Raw genomic sequence first — 19,641 nt, forward strand, 5'->3', positions numbered from 1 at the left:
AAAGCTCTATTAACCAGCATTTCTGATATCTCCCAATACAAACCTTCAATCTATTAACTGGGACTAGTATACTGCCCAGGAGGTTATGCAATTGCATATTCTGCACTCCACTTTTATGCAAAAGAGGCAGAAGACAAGTAAGCAAGTTGATATCAGGGATTTATTCAAAAGAGCAGCTTCCAGGGTATGTCATAGGGTCATTTCAGATTCAGCTCAATCTCCTACATCTTCTACATCTACAATGATAATTGATGTTAATAATGATGACCTTGAGGCACTGCAAGATTCTGAAGTGCCTTCTCAATCATCCAACATGCCAGATAACAAAGCTTCTACTGTATTGGGGAGTTCTTCCTGAATTGCTTGTTTCTACATCTTCATGCTTAAATAGACTGTATTCACTCTAATATAGGGTGTTTATTAGAAACAGACCAACTGTTGTGGAGATTAACTTCTCCACATTCATTCTCTCACAGACCCTACCTTCTCTCACAAATAAATAATATGCAGTAAAACCGTATTGTATATATTTTCAATTTTCCTCTCCCTCCCCCCCCTCATTACTAACTATTAGAACAGGCATGTGTAAACCTGACTTTTTCCACCAAATCCCTCATCCACTTCTACTATGTGTTTTTTTACATTGGAGTCAACATCAGTGTTAGGACATAATTTTCTGCAGCAGAAATGATAATGGAAAATAAATAGGTTTTTTTGCATTGATTTAAAACAAGGATATTTTTCTTTCATTTGATCTTGCTTATATATATAAACCACTTGATGGCAGCTGATCATTCCAAGTAAATGCAGGAAAACTCACTTGTCAAATGCTCCAGCTGTGTCCTTTCACACTGATTATAAGAGAATGGTCAGGGAAGACGGCAGCTAAGTGGTGATGTGACCCCACGCTGCTCTCAAGCATGTTCCTTGTGGTCCTGCAGGTGCATTGCCCTCAGCACCCACTCAGGTTCTTTTAGTCAATCACCCAGACCAAATTATGTCACAGACATAATGCCTTCATGAGGTCTGCTTAATTAACATTTTTTACTGAGTACAAACTATTTCTAGTCTCTCTAGTTCACACCCACTCTGGGTCCATATGAGAATCCAGCTCGATTTTCTTTTCCCCACATTTAGGAGTCCCCAGACCTCCTCCTAGTGCTCAGTTATACTTCAAAGAATCACTTTGTCTCTCCTTAAGGAAGGAGCCCCCATCTCACCTTGTGGAGTTGAGATGCATTTTCCATTATTAATGCTCTCTTTAAGACAGGAGTCTCAAGTCCTCCTCCTGTAGTTGGTTGTAATTCAGGCCAGCTGCAGAGCCTCAGCCAGCCTGTCCTCCAGTTAGACCTTCCCCCCTCACTTCCATCCACCTTTAGCTTAGAAGGCTCAGCAAGCAAATCCCCTGCTACGAGGGAGGAGGCAGTACTTATGTTGGTCCATTTCCCAAACCCAATTGGCTGGAAGAGAAGGGAGCCTTGCCCTGCCCACGCTGCCAGGCTCCTAGTCCCATGCCCTTAAAGAAATAGTAACAGTTGCCCCCCACCCCCAAAAAACTCTACTTATTCCCTGGGATGGCTTCCTTTCTTCCAATATCTCCTATTTCCTAGGTCCTTGCATACACCAGACCTCTCAGAATCTTAAAGGGCCATGCTAGATCATGGGGTGATCCCTAGACCCCACTTCCCTTAAAGGGACAGAATACTCTATAACAGATGGTAAACCAGGACTAAAGGGATTAATATAAAAAACAATATATAAGAAAAGTGGATAGCTATTTAAATAGCATACAGTTTCAATGGGAGTTAGGTGCTTAAATAACTTTGAAGATTTCGATGTGGATCATTTAATGTTTCTGTATTTATGTATATACCTCTACCCCAATATAATGCAACCCAATATAACACAAATTCGGATATAACACGGTAAAGCAGTGCTCTTGGGGACTGGGGCTGCACACTCCAGTGGATCAAAGCTAGTTCCATATAACGTGGTTTCACCTATAACATGGTCAGATTTTTTGGCTCCCGAGGACAGTATTATATCGAGGTAGACGTGTAAATGTGTAAGCCTTTTGTCAGGTGTTGATGGCAACAAAACAGCCTAGTTCAATTTTCTAAGGGTGTCCTTAAAGATATAAATAACACGAGCCCAAAACCCCACCCAGAAGCCTAGGACCTTTGGCACCCATGCTGGGCAATTCTTCCCCACTCACAAGCACTGAGTCCAGGGGTTGCAACAAAGAAAACTTTACTAGGGGGAAGAGAGGAAGAAGACAACAGCATGAATTTGTGAAGACCAACAATTAACAAATTCTATGATGTCAGACTCTCTTCCCCCATAGTGTCCCAACAGTAGTCCCAACCTCAGTCCTCCTTTGGCTGTTGTTAGTGGCTGATGTGTTCTGGCCACTTTCCTCCTCCCCAGTTCCCCACTCACAGATAGCTGTGGTCAGCTGGAAAGGTCCAAGGATTCTAGCAGGCTGGTGCCACCTGTGCTGCTTTGGGGACTCTCCTACCTAACCCAGCTAGAGTGATTTCAGCTTTAGTTGCTGGGTAAGCTGGCCTGTACCAGAATGCCTTGGTAAGGCTGCCACTCTCTCCATGGCTTCAGCTCAAGCTGCCTTGATCTGCTACCACTCTGCGCTGTCCATCGTCTTCAAGGTGCCACCACCACTGTGCCATCCATAATTGTAGAGAACCTGCAGCTGCTACAGCCCTCACCTTGTGCCATCCATCACCTTGAAGCTGCTGCTTCTCTGTACCACCTGCCATCACTCTGTACTGCCCCCTGTTCAGCAATCTCAGCTCCGTTTTAGAAAGAAACCAGTAGTATCCAGAACCCTTGATATGCCTCACACACACACCTAGAAAAACACACTGTCTGCAATAAACAGAAGAGTTTTCCCCTATCTCCTTCTCTTTTCTAGCTTGATCCAAGCTCCCTTACCCAACAGGAGACAGCACTGAGCTCTCTTCTCTCTAAGACTTCAGGCAACGGGGCTTACATGTAATATGGACACAATGTTACTTACCTAGGTCATAAGTGTGTTGTGTAGCTAAATAAATTGATATTTGTACAATGGTTTGAGCAGGGGCAGCTCTATGTTTTTTGCCACCCCAAGCAAGGCAGTCAGGCGGCCTTCGGCGTCGTTTCTGAGGGTGATCTACCGGCCCCGCCCCTGGGTTTGAGATCCTGGGATGAAAGATATACAGCTAGTGAGCGGAGAGAGAGAGATTTGTGTTATACATATTTGACTTTCTCAGGTATAGACAAATCTCCTAAATCAAGATAAAAATAAAAGGCAAATCCTGGTGCTGAGGCCATCTCAGAGAGCACTGGCAGGGTAGAGTTGTTCTGCAGGGATCAGGGGGAAAGAAATCTTCATTTTAGGATCACACGACAGTAGCAGTATTGCTCTGCAGCCACTAGGCAGCTCAAGTATTAATGGAACTGCACAGTCCCACTGAATCCTCTCTCTAATTAAACCACGTGATAACTTGGAAGAATCATGCAAAGCTCAGCTCCATGGTGGGCAAAGGATGCAGGCCACCTGCAGTTTAACCACACAGTTTTGTTGCATTCAGGATGCTCAACCCATCTGGGTGAGGAGGGAAGAAGGTTTTCTCTTAAAATAATTAAACTGCACACTAGGATTGCCAATTATGGTTGGACGAATTCCTGGAGGTTTCATCACATGACATACTCTTTAATTAAAGATTAATCTTTAATTCCTGGAGACTCCAGGACAATTCTGGAGGGTTGGCAACCCTACTGTACACCAAGCATCTGAAATTCCACCTCCTCTTTTGCTATCATATTTTTTTAGTTTGTCACTGAATTGAAAATTCTTTAATATTTAAGCAGTGACTGCTGTATTCTGTTGACATTTCTGTTTTAAACCCTATTTTGGCTGTGGCAACTGTTGTGAGATGGTGGTGTTAGAATTTTATATGGCTTAAACTTATATTCTTATCCTGGGAGCTGTTTTTAGCCACAATTTTAAAAATCTTTTCAATCATTCTAAGCTGCAGAAGAGAAATAATATTAGAAGTTTGGTGGTCCCCAATGTTCTTTTATACTCCTGTATTTTAGAAAGCAGCTTCTACATAAGAATGGCCATATTGGGTGAGATCAAATGTCCATCCAGCCCAGTATCTTGTGTGCCGACAGTGGCCAATGCCAGGTGCCCCAGAGGGAGTGAACCTAACAGGTAATGATCAAGTGATCTCTCTCCTGCCGTCCATCTCCACCCTCTGACAAACAGAGATTAGGGACACCATTTCTTACTCATCCTGGCTAATACCTATTAATGGACTTGACCTCCATGAATTTATCTAGTTCTCTTTTAAACCCTGTTATAGTTCTAGCCCTCACAACCTCTTCAGGCAAGGAGTTCCACAGGCTGACTGTGTGCTGTGTGAAGAAGAACTTCCTTTTATTTGTTTTAAACCTGCTGCCCATTAATTTCATTTGGTGACCCCTAGTTCTTATATTATGGGAACAAGTAAATAACTTTTCCTTATTCACTTTCTCTACACCACTCATGATTTTATATATTCTGTGTAAACCTGTAATTTTGCAGGCTGTTAATCCATGATATGTCTGAAATATCCAGGTTTAATAAATTACTTAAATTAACATTAAGAATTGTGATATTTTTGTGTGCACTGATAACATGTATATAATCCAGCATTTAATACTGTAAATACACAACATTCCATCAACATGATGCACTGTACCAGTAAACCATAAACATAGGTACATCGTTTTATGTATCATTTTTAAATGAGCTGGAAGTCTTTTATATTTGCAAATCACATTAAAGACTCCCCAATGTATTAACATAGCTAAGAGATAGTGCTGTTTATCAGCTGCAATTATCAGCTGTGTTTATCGTCTGTGAAACAAGGGTGTATTTCTGGCTCCACTGGAGTCAATAAGAACTTTCCCATTGATATCAATGGGGCCAGGATTGTAGTGACAGTAGAATATGCTTAGATGTTAGAAACACATTTGCTCTGAAGGATCATTCCCAAAGAAACTGTAATCTCCTTTGAAGAACTGTAAGGGTACCACTTACATCCCTTTGGACCAATAACAGCAACTCATGCATAGGGCCCTACCAAATTCATAGTCCATTTTGGTCAATTTCATGATCAGGGGATTTTAAAAATAATAAATTTCATTATTTCAGCTACTTAAATCTGAAATTTCAGTATTGTAATTGTAGGGGTCCTGACTCAAAAAGGAGTGTGTGACGGGGTTGCAAGGTTATTGTAGGTGGGAGTTGTGGTACTACTACCCTTATTTCTATGCTGCTGGTGGTGGCGATGCTGCCTTTGGAGCTGGTAGCTGAAGAGCAGTGGCTGCTGGATGGGAGCCCAGCTCTGAAGGCAGAACTGCTGCCTGCAGAGCTGGACCTTCAGTCAGCAGCCGCCACTCTCCAGCTGCCCAGCTCTGAAAACAGCAGTGCAGACGTAAGGGTGGTATGGTATGGTATGGTATGGTATGGTATTGCCACTCTTATTTCTGCACTGCTTCAGGTGAGGTGCTGCCTTCAGAGCTGGATGCCCTGCCAACAGCCTTCGCTGTCCAGCCGCCCAGCTCTGATCAGGGGCATCTCCAGGCACCAGTGTAGCAAGCGCGTGCCTGGGGCAGCAAGCCGCGGGGGGAGGACTGCTGGTTGCTGAAGACGGCAGTCAGGCAGCCTTCGGCGGCATGCCTCCGGGAGGTCCACCAGTCCCATGGTTTCGGCTGCAATTCAGTGGCGGGTATGCCGAAGGTGCGGGACCGGCGGATCTCCCACAGGCATGCTGCCCAAGGCTGCCTGACTGCTGTGCTTGGGGCAGCAAAATACATAGAGCTGCCCCAGCCCCTGAAGGCAACACAGAAGTAACCTTGCGACTCCCCTGCAACTCTATTTTGGGTCAGGACCCCCAATTTAATAAATGCTAGTCTCCCCCATGAAATCTGCATAGTATAGGGTAAAAAGCACACAAAAGACCAGATTTCATGGTCTGTGATGCGTTTTTCATGGCCATGAATTTGGTAGGGCCTTATTCATGCATTATTTCAAATGACAAATTTTGTGGTTTTTTTCCTCCTTATAGGGAAACAAGGGACTTTACATATAAGAAATACTAAAACAAATACTATAATGGTATAACTTAAATTCAGTCATACAGAGCACCCCCGTCCCACCACATCCTGTTTTTAATGAGTTTTTTAAAAACAGTCTTCTCTTAAAAGTTTGTGTTTATATTAGATATAATTAAATAAAGGTATGTTTTATTTTTTAATATTTCAAAGTCATATATTAGCTGAACAAAAGTATTCACGCAAAATAAATAATACCTAAATTAAATATATAGTTAAACCTTTCTCTACCCCTCCTAATTAATTAAACTATGTTTATCTGAAGGAAGTAGATATCCAGCGTAATACTCATTATATCCTCAACATGAAATGAGCAGGATAAACAATGGACTCTACCTTTTAGAACAAATTACATAAGTCTATAATAGCCCACCAAGTTGTGTAAATATGATTTCACTATTCTTATGAAAAAATATCTACTTATTAACTAAAGTTATTCTGGCATCTTTTGGCAAAGTATATTAAACATTCCAGTGGCATACAATGCGTGTTTTTGAAGTGGCCATTTTGACATAGATGAAAGTAAAGTATTCAGATAGCTGTCAATTCCACAAGCATGAACCCGTTCAACAGTATTCAGTGAGGGATTACTCTGAAATCACATAATTCAGAAACAGAGGTATTGATCTTGCATGGGGTAAGCTGTATTCAAAGCAGTCAAATAGGGAAACTGCTCTCTCCGGCAGGTGCCAAGGTGTCTCAGTGGTTGCACAGAGTAAACACTGTATCCTGCAGTTTTTCTCCCCATCCATTCATGCCTTATGTGTCCCTTGTACTTCCAGACATTGTTATCATGAGCACATGAAAGGGTGTTTGCAGAGGAGTCTCTCAGTGCTCTGGTGGACATGGTTTTACACAACAGGAAAGTAGAAGCTATTTTTATTTATTTTAAATAAAGCATTTCTGCTCCAGTGTAAGGCCACCTATGCAGCTCATATTACATCAAATGATGGTGCAGAGGTGGAGAACAATAATTACAAGCTAGGTATATCCATTTATATGCTATCTTCCTGGACTTCTCATTAGGCCATTATTTTGGACTATCCTCTGGATTCATCAGGCCCATAACCCTTTCATGAATGCTCTCCAATACCCAGGTAGTCTGATCTACCAGTTGGTCACAAACAGCACAATCCTACTCCCATTGTAGTGAATGCAAGTTTTGCTAGTGACTTCAGTGGGGACAGGAGTGGGACTTGGAACAGTAAACTGGCAACCAGACGCAAATATGGGGCTTGTGACTGGTGCACAATGTATTATGATGCGTGAGGGATGAACTTCATCATCTGTCTTACAAGGTTGCCTGTATGCCTCCCACAGCCAAAATCCATCTTTTGGTCCATGTACGGTGCAGAAAAAGGCTGGGGATTGCTACCATGGGCAAGGTTCTCCTTGTTCACGAAAGGAATCCCTGACCATCAATCAAAATTTAGGATTGGCCTGATAAAACTGAAAATGTAATTTTGAATTGCTTTATGCCAATAGATACAGCCTAATGTACCATAAGGACACATTTACTACCTAAACTCATGTCTAATTGAGTTTGAGAAATAAAAGTCTCATCCCTAAAGATCTATTAAGATTTACAGAAATTTAGGAACAGATTCACAGCTGGTATAAATTGGCACCACCTCACCGAAGTCAGTGGAACTACACCAATTCACACCAGCTGCAAATCCAACCCTTATTAACTTAGGTAGAGATTTCCAAAGGCACAAATGGGAGTCATGCACCCAGCTCTTATAGAAAAACAAAAGAAGTTTGCCCCTAATTTCCTTTAGCTTTTGAAATATATTTTAAAACGATACCTTTTTATATTGCTCTAACCCTAAATAAATAAAAATAAATACTGTATATATGTGAGATCAGTACAAAATCACTATGCATATCATGTTAGAGCTTGTTTTTCAAAATGTGAAAGCAGCAAATGTTACAGGAATTTTCTACTCTTGCAGAGAATGAGTTTTGGTGTTGCATTTTACCAGAGTAAAGGTGATGCTGGTTTTCTGGCTGATGCAACAAGCTTTTCTGTTCTATGACAACTGGAAAATGAACATCCCTCAAAGCCCATAGCCACTCAAATTAATCAGATACTAAACGGCCCAACTGCCTGTTCTATCTGTAAGTATAGTGTTACTTCAGCTGGTCTGATCAGGTCAGACATGCCACTAAACTGTCTCCCAGAATGAGAAATGTCTTTCATTTCAAGCCCAATATGTGCCACATTTCTACACAGCCCAGACACTATACCATTTTTGTTTGAAAATTACTTATGTCTGCAGTGCTAACCCATGAAGCAGAGGTATAATGGTATCAATCAATAATAATAATAATACATACAGGCTGCTTGTCTCCTAAGAACACAACTTGTCCCAAATTTTGTAGGATTGTCTGACTTCTGACCAGGAGGGTCCCATGTGCTGTCAGAAGCTGGAGCCATGTGGTGGCATTTGACTTGAAAACATTTCAGAGTCCAGTCAAACTGTCCTCAAATGTGCTTTTTACTACAAGGCCAAATACATGTGAAATTAGACTTCCCAAGAAGCCTCCCTTGTGTGATCTCATCTTAATACTGGATAAAATCTAAGGGTAAAAACTTCAAAGGAGCCAAAACTGCTTAGTCACTTTGGGAACATGGGCTCCCAATGCTGCCCCCGTGCTCTCAGTCCGTGCCTTCCAGCTGAGGCTGGGGGAGCTCGCTGCACAGGCGGCACATGGCACCCAGGAAGAACCTGACCGCACTGCCTGGTTTGCAAGCAGCTCCCTCCCCTACTTCGTTTTCTCGCCTTTGGGCTGAGCCGGAAGGGCCTTCCCCGCACCCTTTGGCGCTCCAAGCCCCAGCCCGCCTCCGCCGCCTCGCCCCGGGGCTGGCCCTGCTCTGTGCACCACCCGCCGCGCTCCACAGGCAGCACGCGCTGCAGGTAGAGGCCAAGAACGCCCCCTTCCCGGCCTCCCCCCTCCCGCTCCTGGAACTCCCAGAGGCGCTGGCAGGACCCAGGAGCGCGGCCGCGGGCAAAGCTTGGGCGGCGTCAGTGGGCGCGCGGGGCAGGCTGCGGCTCTTTAAAACGGCCTGTAAACTGAGATGCTGCTCCAGAGCGCAGCGCGCCGGCGGCAGCTCGGGCTCCAGCTCCGGCTCCAGCAGTTCGCGCTCCAGGCCAGGCTCCGGCTGCAAGAGGAGCAGCAGCAGCAGCAGCAGCTCCCTGCGCCAGGGCGGGCAGCTTCTTTGCAGCATCAGCAGCTGGGGCTGCGGCAGCTTCTTTCCCAGGCTCCGGCTGAGCCGGGGCGAGGGGGGGTGTGAAAACAGCGCCCTACAGGACAGCAGTGCAGAGCCCCGCGGCTACCAGCGCCCGCTGGCACCATGGACACCTCCTGCCCGGCCAGCGCGCTGCTCCTGCTCTGCTTCCTCGGGCTGCCTGGGGCTAGCAGCGGGGGCTTGGCGAGCCCCGCCGGGAGGCGGCAGAGGGGGTGCCCCGCCCTGTGCCAGTGTGAGCAGGACGGGATGCTCCTCAGGGCGGACTGCTCCGACCGGGGGCTCACAGCGGTGCCCACCAACCTCAGCCTCTTCACCTCCTACCTGTAAGTGGGGAGTGGGGGGTGGGGACCGGCTGCTGGTACTAGGCCCCTGGCTGCAAGGGTAGGGAGCGAGGCACCACCCGGGAGTTGCCCGCGAGGTGGAGGCCGATCGTGCACCTGAAGAGACTGCCGAGCGCGGGCTCCGCTCCAGCTGCGCCGAAGGGAGAGCGCTGTGAAAGGCCAGATGTGCCTGCTCTCTCTGCGCTAACCCCAGATGACAGCCGCCTGCATAGGAAATACTCCCTATCACTATCTTGCTCAAGGGCTGACTAGTTTCAATCCAGTTCTACATCCACCACTTCAGTAAGTGCCTAATCGCCTTTTAATCAAGAAATTGGTTATAAAGCGTTTAGAGACGTCGGGCTGCCCTAGCGTTACCCAGACCAGACGGGCTGATATATTTACAGGATTGCTGTATGATGAGCCATTTATTGGGTAATTAAAAGTGAGGCGACAGCAAAACCTGGATTAGAGCTACACGTACGTTATCTTTACCTTTGCTTCCCGGGACAAGGCTTTGAACTGCTGCTGATTTAATCTTTAACTGATCTGTCTAGGGGTTTGAAAGTGAATAGAATAAAGAAGCGAGAGCGGGTAAAATGCAGCGCTAACATTCAAATACAGCGCTGCTGCTTTTTGTCATTCAGAACAAGTAAATCCGTCATCCAGAACATGCGGAGAAAACAGTAATTTAAACGTGTTCCTGACCAAACTAGCCCCATGCTGAAACAGGTGGTTGGAAGTACAAGAGCTGTTCATATGTCAGATAATAGTTACTTTATGTCAGACCCTCTAGCCTGGTCTTTCTTATGACAGAGAGACTCGCGATTTGAACACTTCAGCTGAGTCTCTATTGAATTGCTTGCAGTTAATTCAAAGACTGTACACTTTCGGTTGTATGTGTTGAGTTGTATTGGGTTTGACGATAGGAGTTGGTACAAGTGAAAATTGTGAAAGAAAAAACCATATATTTTTCTTTTTTTTTTTCTTTTGTGTGTGTGTGTCACTGATTTGCTTCTCGTGGTTTTTGTTTTGAAACTATTAGTACAAGGCACTAATTTTACTGACACTATAAATTGTCTTTATTTCTGATTATGTGCACTTTTGCAGAGGAGTCCAAGTTCTCTGCATCTGGATGCAGTATATCTGATGCTTAATGTGTTTATCCATGCTTTTTTTTTTTTTCTGTTGACATACTTGTTGCAACAGTTACCATAAAGATGCTTTGATGGGATTACCAATCCAAATTTCAAGTGGGGGGAAAAAAACCATTCTGAATTCATTTTCCCCTTCACCTATGGTCATGAAACTTGGTAACACAAAAAAGGTAGAGCTGCTGTGTGAACAATAAACTCTAAGTACTAAACATATATTGAGAAGGAGCTAAATTGAATGAAAATAGCTTTGATAAAAGAAACAATTGTTTATTTGAAAAGAAGAATATGCGTATTAAATGTATGTTGTTCGGAGCTATGCCTATAATTTAAATTTGGTGATATATTCTCAAGTAATAATCAAACAGATTTTGTTCAATTATTGTGTTTCCTAAATGTAACTTGACAGGAATACACAAGTTTTTAAAATTGCTCTGACATTGAAATAATTAGAAAATATGAATATTACTATTTCTACCAGCTGAGGCTACTATTAGACTGTTGCTCACTACGTCAGTTAAGTTGCCTTGTGTAAAGATTCTTATTTATTAAGATCATTACTTATTATGATCATTTCATTTTAGTTTATTATACTACTTAAAATATGGCAATTCACTCTGAAAAAGTCTAAACTTACTCTAAGAAACAAGGATAGTTGTTAATGAATGATAGTTTATACTCTATAATAAAACAGAACTTTTCACATACACAATATAATATTGAATAAGGGTATAGTCTTGAAGCCAAATGGGAATTTTGCCATTGACTTCAAAAGGAGCAGGCTGGGGCTCGAAGTATAAGAGAGAAACAGCTTTTGATGCTTACTGTGTGCTTTGAAGAGTCATAATTGGAGTAACTATTCTGAATGTAGTAAAGACAGAAATAAAATACTTAACTTGATGGGATAAATGCTAAAACTGGAAAGTGTCCCATTTCTTGAGGGCCTGTTTCTTAACTCATTTGTGAAAAAGGAAAATATAGCTGAGCATGATGCTGGTACTGTGGACTGCTGCTGTTCAAAAGAAACATCCTTCTACTGATCTGTTTCTTGAAGAATGGTGCTACCCTTTATGCAGTTCTGGCCCTCTAAAATTCCTCATGTCTTGCAGAAAGGCTCTGTTAAGATTTTTTTTCATGAATCCACTGTTATTTAATAGAATACATCCTGAAGAGTAGAAAATCCACTGCAGGAAAGGAGGAATTTTAAAGGACCAAGACAATCTATATGCATTATTCCAGTTGTCCTGTAGAAAGTCATTAATGAGAATGTGACACTATTCCTTATCATTTGTTCAGGACTATCATTATTTGATTGATAAAACATTGTCTAATTATGCAGTGGAGTACCTCCGGCCCTGTGCAAACAAAGAATTGTCATGTCTCATTTTCTTTAGGTGGATAAGCAATGACAAATTTTAAAACGTGTGTTTGCTGCGAAAGTGTTTTTCATTTGGTAGTTGCCAGCCAGATTTTATGTTTCATAGTTCTTTTGCTGAAAAACAGATGTTTACTCTCACTAATTACAATAATTCTTCTCCCAAAACAGGCTGATTGCTTGAGTCCAAACCCTTACACTAACTCCCCCTCCTGTGAAACCTGTGTTATTATTAGACCCTTTCCTGTACCTCTTTGACCTGGTAATAGACATAATCAGGAGTACTATCTACTGTAAGTTCTTATTTTGTCATATTACCACCCTCTCATATCTTATCTGAATAGTTTTCCTGATAGAGAAAAAGAGAGAAGAGATAGTGGCTTCCTGATGAGAATCAGAAATTGGAAAATGGAAATTAAAAATGACCAGAAAAAGGTTGTTCAGGTATCCTGAGCTTTGTATTTTGAGATACAGGAGATGAGTTAGTTTATCATGATCTATTGTAGTGACTGAAGTCAGAGCACACTGTGCTATGGCCGTATAGCCAATGAAATCTACGGAAGGACCCAGGTAGAAAATTCAGCATTTCCCACTTAAATAGCAATTCTCCCCTCTCTTATAAAAAGAATTTTTTGTTGTTGTTCAAAGTTGTATATTTGCTATTACATGCTATGTGATTTTTTTTTTTAAGTTCAATTTCTATTTTTCTTACTTAAGCCCACATAATCTGCTAATGCATGTACACAATTCCTATTGACATTAATGTGAATTCCATATGTTGATAGAGGGCAGCATAGGGACTTCAGTTGCAAGTTAAGAATACAGTATGTCACTTTCTTATCAGTGTACTACAGTGAACACTTAAGAGCCGGGATCTGTAAGTCCCTCTCACGTGGAACTCCCATTAAGCCTCATTCCAATACTGGGAGCTAGTGAAGTATTATCCTGAATTTTTATGATGAAAAGGAAAACCGAGGCAGAAAGTGGTTTGCCCAACATCACGGTGAAAGTTTGTGAAAGAGCTGGGAACTGAAGCCAGAACTCCTGATTCTCAGTTCTATGTTTCAATCATACAACCACCCATCATCTCCAAAATAACTGATATTCTAAAAAATAAAATCTGGCCAACTTCAAAGTTTAAGAATTGTTTTATTAATATGCTGACTGAAGAGCTGCTTTTTAAACTTATGTGATTTTAGATTACCAAGAACAGGCAACTTCTTATAGATTAAATTATTAGAAATAGCAATTCTACCCAACCAGCACAAATCCTGCATTTCTTGCACACCTGAACTCTCAATTAATTCAGTGGAGAGGTGTGAGTGCAAGAGAAATGCAGGCACAGGCCTTTTACTGTTTTAATAATTTTGTATTTTAGATAGTATGATTTGGTTGTTTTGTTCCTTTATGATTTGCTTCATACATTCATTTATGTTGAGTTTTATTTGCATAAATAAAGATTGAACTGTGAGTAAATTATAAATTTGTTTAGGCATATGTCAATTAGAAGTTTGATTTGCATAGTGTTTCAAAGAAGTGCCATCTGATGTTAAGGCAAACTAATTTTGAAATTAAGAAGATAACATTTATTTGTGCTGGTAAAATATATGAAAAACAGATCACAAAATCTTTTCAATGGTTACAACATAGTCTCATTTAAACAAATTCTCATCTCCTTCTTTCATTTTTCCACAACAATATATTCAATATGTGCTATTAAGCACATGGAAAATTTTCAAGGACTGAATTAGAATATTTGAAAGTTAAAGATTTCACTATTTTAAAAAGTAGTAGAATTCTGTTCCCAGAAACAAAGTGAACTGCTGAGACATTTACAAGAAAAGAGCTACAGTAATATTTACGGCAAGAATACCTAAAACCCCCTCCTCCCACTACAATCTTTGAATAAGCTTACACATTTTTCTGTTTATCTTTTCTCCACCCTATGATACAAACTCAGTCCTGTGTGCCTCATGGTCTGAGATATCCTGGAAGTGATTTCAGTTTAACAAGGAGATCAAATAGCAGAGTAGTGTCTCAGGCAAGAGCAAGCCTTTATAAGTCTTCTTGCAACCTCTAGATCAATTGACAATGTGCAGGTGTGGCATGGCTAGTAAAATACCTGCCTTATTTTTAGGAAATACTTTGTTTACAGATTTCAAACACTCTAAACAATTCTTGCTGTCCTCTAGCTGAAATAACATAAATGGCTACTATATGATTTAAACTGATCATTGGAAAGGTGGCTAACATAATTTCACTGTTTCAATAGACTGAGGACCAGATTCTGGAGTTACTCTGGATTTACAGCACTGAAATCAGGATTAGAATCTAGCCCTAAAAACCTACTCTGAAAAGAAAATTGTTCAAATTCTTTTCCCCTATGTAAATTTTGCTCCTGGTGATACTGTGTGTTGTTGTGGTGTGGTGTGGTGTGTTGGTGTGTGTGTGTGTGTGTGTGTGTTGTGTGTGTGTGTTGTGTGTGTGTGTGTGTGTGTGTGTGTGTGTGTGTGTGTGTGTGTGTGTGGTGTGTGTAGTAAAAAAATTCCCTTCTCACCCTATGGGTGGTATGTGCTTCCTCAACCTTTGGTCTCTACCAGAGGCCTGGGATTTGAGGGTTCTGCACAGTATCTTAGCTGTTCCTAGCACTGCACTCCTTCTGACAGAGAGCTCTGATGTTGTCCTGGATCTGTTGGAGCCACTCACCCAGCTTAGGAGTCACAGCCCCGAGTGCTCCTACCACCACTGGCACCTACTTGGCCTTCACTTTCCCCATCCTCTCTAGTTCCTCTTTCAGCCCTGGTACTTCTCCAGCTTCTCATATTCCTTCTTCCTGATGTTGCTGTCACTTGCACTGCTATATCTATCACACCGCTGTCTTCTGCTCCTGTCTATTACCACGATGGCTGGTTGATTGGCAGTACCTGCCTTCCGTCTGGATCTAGAAGTCCCACAGAATCAGCCCTGCTATTCTCCACAACCTTCTGTGGAATCTCCCATCTGGTCTTGGAGGGTCTAGCCCATACGCTGTGAGATGTTCCTGTAACACATTGCTAGCCACTTGGTTGTCCGTTCAGTGTATGCTGTTCCTGCCTGCATCTTACATCTGCCACTATGTGTTGGACTGTCTCTGAGGCCTCTCTGCACAGTCTGCACCTTGGTCCTCTTAATGTGGTAGACCCCCGCTTCAATGGATCTGGTGCTCAGTGCCTGTTCCTGTGCTGCTATGATCAGTGCCTCAGTGCTGTCTTTTAGTCCAGCCCTTTCCAGCCACTGGTAGGATTTCCCCAAGGTCAGCCACCTCAGCTATCTGTCGATGTACATCCCATGCAGGGTCTTGTCTTGCCATGGCACTTCTTCTGCTTGGTCTTTCTCCATGTCTGCTCTGCCTCAGCATTCTCTCAGCAGCCATCTTTGGGGGCATCTTACTGATGTTACTCCTGATGTTCCGGGTTTCTCCGGACATGGCTTTGACACTCACCAAGCCCCGCCGCCTTCTTTCGGCTGGTATAACAGTCTCGGTGGGTTGGACTTGGGTGGAAACCCGTGCATTGTGAGGAGCTTCCAGGTCTTCACATCGGCAGCTCCATGTCCTCCTTTGGCAGCTCACTATACGGCAGGGTATCTGATGACCGAGGCGTATCTGTTGATGGCGTGATCTTGTTCTTCCCACTGAGCTGGCTCTTCAGACCTTCTTATCCTTTGGTGATACTTGGCTGTTGCTGTTTCCTTCCTCCTCATCGTGGTTTCCATGTGACTGTGGGGACGCCAAGGTACTTGTAGCTGGTCTGTATGTCTGCTATGTGGCCCGCTGGTAGTTCCACCCCATCAGTCTTGACTACCTTCCCTCTCTTCACTACCATCCAGCCACACTTCTCCAGTCCGAATGACATCCCGATATCCTCACTGTAAATCTGCGTCAGATCTAAGCTGTATGCTAAGAATATATATATATAAAAATTAGAAGCATGTACAAATTGGAATTTTTCACGGTATATTTTAAATCACAAATGTTTTATATGTCCTAATAGGAATATTTTTAGTTTTAAAATATAAACCGGTAGATCATAATTGCATTCTTCATGTTTACAGAAGGATGAGTATGAAAATCAACAAAATACAAATTAAAGCTTCTTTTAAAAAGTGACTGACTGTCACTCTTACTGGCTGGGAACACCGTATTAAAGAATGAGTCTTTACACTGCTTTCTAAAGAGCCTTGTGCTATTCAGAGAGAGGAAAAAAAAAAGGCACTCACACACACAACCTCCCTTCTTTGTAGCGTAAGGAAATTATACATAAATTGACAGGAAAAAGGAAACTCTCTTTAAGCTGCTAGAATATAAGGAGCTGGCAGGGTGAAGGCACCTTCAGTTTAGTTTGGTATCTGAAGTGCAGAGGACAATTGGCCTGGCAGAGGGAGCCCAACTCCAGCTGAGAACGCGTGCACTGGGCTGACCTTCCTAGTCAGCATGCCAACTAAGATTAGACTTTCTTCAAGTGTTCCCTTGTTAACCCAGTCTTTTCTCCAATGTCATTTGTCTTTCAAATGCTTAAAACCGCTACCCAATTTTGCAGCCAAAATGCTTTCTTTTTTACTTGTCTATTCGCCAAAAAGAATTCTTCATTCACATGCACTGCTTTCTGAATTCTTTACAGATTATTTACATACAATTTAAGGTTGGTTGTTCCTTTCAGTGGGTCAGATTCTTCTCAGCTACATTATTGCAAATATGGAATTGCTCCTTTGGCTCTGAGTAACGTAACTGAGACCAGAATTTGGTGCAATGTTTTTGGCCTATCAAATTCACTAATCATAGTCTTCAGCTATAGAAGAAATGCACTGGCTCCTTCAGAACGAAGGGACATCTTCAAAACATTCTTATCCTCTCTTAGAGGATTAACATCTCACTGGATAAAGCCTTACATTAAATGTTCTGTCCAGTTTACATACAAGGCAGGAGTAACCTCTGTGCAATTCCACTAAGCAGGCAGTAGGAGGATAAGGCCTATAGGGTTTAGAATAGAAATAAATGCCCCCTTTGTCAAAGGGGCCTAACATTATTTATGAATCGAGATGATAACCACAGACAAAAGACACCTATCCTAGTCTGTTTTTCCTTGACAATTATTTTAAAACTCAACCAAAGAAAGACAAACCAGCAACAACTTCCACATGTGACAGTAGCTAATTAGCTCTCCCAGCAAATAAAAAAAATAAGGAAAAATATACCACGTTCCCTAAATACCACCTCAAGCAACACCTCCCTTCCTGAAAGCCCAATAAAAAGAATGGCAACAAACCTGGATGATTTTGGACCAGAGAGCAGGGAGCGAGTTCCAAAGCAATGGGACTCTCATAGAGAATGCCCTGTCACAACCCCCTTTCCTTTTATATTAAGAAAGCTTCAGCTTGAGCACATCCACTGATTGTAGCAGTGACCGTCTGGCACAGAGAGAGGGGCAATCTCTCAAGCAGTCAGGTCCCAGGCCAGCTAGAGCTTTGTAGGTCAAAACTAACACCTGGCACTCCACCCAGAGATGAACAGGTAACCAATACAGATCACAGAGTACTGGTATAATATACACGCAGTTAGATAACCATTTAAGAAGTGACTTGCCACCTTCTGTGTCAGCTTCCAAATGAATTTAAGAAGAAGCCCCTGATATAGTCTGTTGTGGTAATCTAATCGTGAGATGACAAAGGCAAATATCACAGCACTGTGTTCCATATTGGAAAGAAAAAATTTCAATCTCCTAGCTATACACCACTTGAAAATAAAAAGGTCATACTGAAAGCTAGTAGTCTCACCACTCTTAAATTGCAACTCAGAGTAACAAATGGTGGGCCAACACTCTGTGTCAGTGGGTGAGTATAATTGCCTCTAAATCTTCCTATTGATTTCCCCCACCCTCCTTCACTCTCTCTCTCTCTCTCTCTCTCTCGCCCTTCTCCCATGTTTGCCTGGGAGGACCATTCTTAGTTCTGCTGTAAGCTGGTAACCAAGAGATCCTTTCTTAGCCTGATGACCCCTCTGAAATCCCACCTGGCTGATTGTCAGAGAAAGCAGTAAGGGGACACTGAGCATCTGTAGCACCTCTCTGAATGTCACCTCTAGGGACTGGCTTCCACTTACATCCATTATAAAGCCATCTCAGAAGGGAATCTTCTTCATCAGGATTTGTGTAACTTCTGCAAGCAAGCGGGCAATGAAATAGTTCCGCATTATGGAGGAATCAGGGTCTAAACTTTGGCCCCTACTATTTAATCCCTTAACAAGCATTGGAGTAGTCTGAGACACCACCTGTCTCTGCTCCCTTTGTGTTTATTCAGGCACTGCAAAGGAGTTCAAAACCATCTGCAAGTAGCCAATGGATTTAGAATCAGCATAGCTAGCTCTTACACCTCCCTCCCTTCAGCTCTTGGTCCAGGGAGCATTTCGGGAGTGGGAGGGGCATGGAGATAGGCCAGAAATATCACCCAGCAGGACCTGAGTGGCAGCACCTCACAACCTGCTGATTGGCCAATATCAGTCCTTAAACCAGGAAGCCATGAAGGGACACTGTCTGAGCAATAACTTTCCTCTGCTTCAGATCCTACTTGTGAGAGATTCTAGACTCTGGCTTCTGATCCTGGTTTATCCTTGACTTTGCTATTCAATTGCTGTCTGTAACCTGGTGCACAGCCCTCATCTCCTGATAACTTGATTGACACCCGACTCTCAGTTCACTCTCTGGCCTGCCTTAGACTTGGCCTGACTCTGAACTCCTGCTCTGACCACTAGGTCTGACCACCCTCGTCCTGCTTGTGACGTCAGACCCCTAATGCATTGTGGTGGCACCTATTGCACTAGCCCTGAATCAGCTGCAGCAGAAGGAGGATTTGGGAGCAGACTAATGGAGGGGTACAGATCCAGTGACTGAGGGATGTGGCCTCCATGGAATTCAGTGGAGTTACACCAGGTCAGACTTTGTTCCTTTAGTATAAGCATAGAACAAAGGAACGAACTTTGTTGTGCAAAATTGGTATTGCTAAAACACAAAGACAAAAAAAAGCTCACAACAATTATTACAGTCTATGTATAGCCCTGGAATATTGAATGACAGAAAAGCTTTAAAACACAATATAAAAAATGACGTTAGTAATGTCTGCTGCTTTATAGAGTAAAATGTGCCATTAAAGAGGGAGCAAGCTACTTATCTGTTATTCCTGTGCAGAATGTATGTTTTTCTGGGGCAATCCAAAAGTCAGATTTGTTCTTGAGAAGATCTTAAACATACAGCCAAGTATCAGTCTTCTCTCCTCAAGCTATTTGTGTCAGGATGCAGGCTTCTGCCATAAAACTGTTGTGCTGTATCAACACAAATGTTTGTGGCTATC

At 42.6% G+C, this 19,641-nt stretch overlaps 1 protein-coding gene across 1 annotated transcript in view; it reads left to right on the forward strand.

The window, feature by feature from the left end:
• Positions 1-9,452: 9,452 nt before the first annotated feature.
• LGR5 (leucine rich repeat containing G protein-coupled receptor 5) overlaps positions 9,453-19,641 on the forward strand; it is a 143,415-nt gene continuing 133,226 nt past the window's right edge. Inside the window, exon 1 of the mRNA XM_032803814.2 lies at positions 9,453-9,735. Coding sequence (XP_032659705.1) covers positions 9,518-9,735 — 218 coding nt within the window. The 5' untranslated portion in view covers positions 9,453-9,517. The remainder of the gene's footprint in view (positions 9,736-19,641) is intronic.

The sequence above is a fragment of the Chelonoidis abingdonii genome, chromosome 1 (genome assembly GCF_003597395.2).
Source record: "Chelonoidis abingdonii isolate Lonesome George chromosome 1, CheloAbing_2.0, whole genome shotgun sequence".
Lineage (NCBI taxonomy): Eukaryota > Metazoa > Chordata > Testudines > Testudinidae > Chelonoidis > Chelonoidis abingdonii.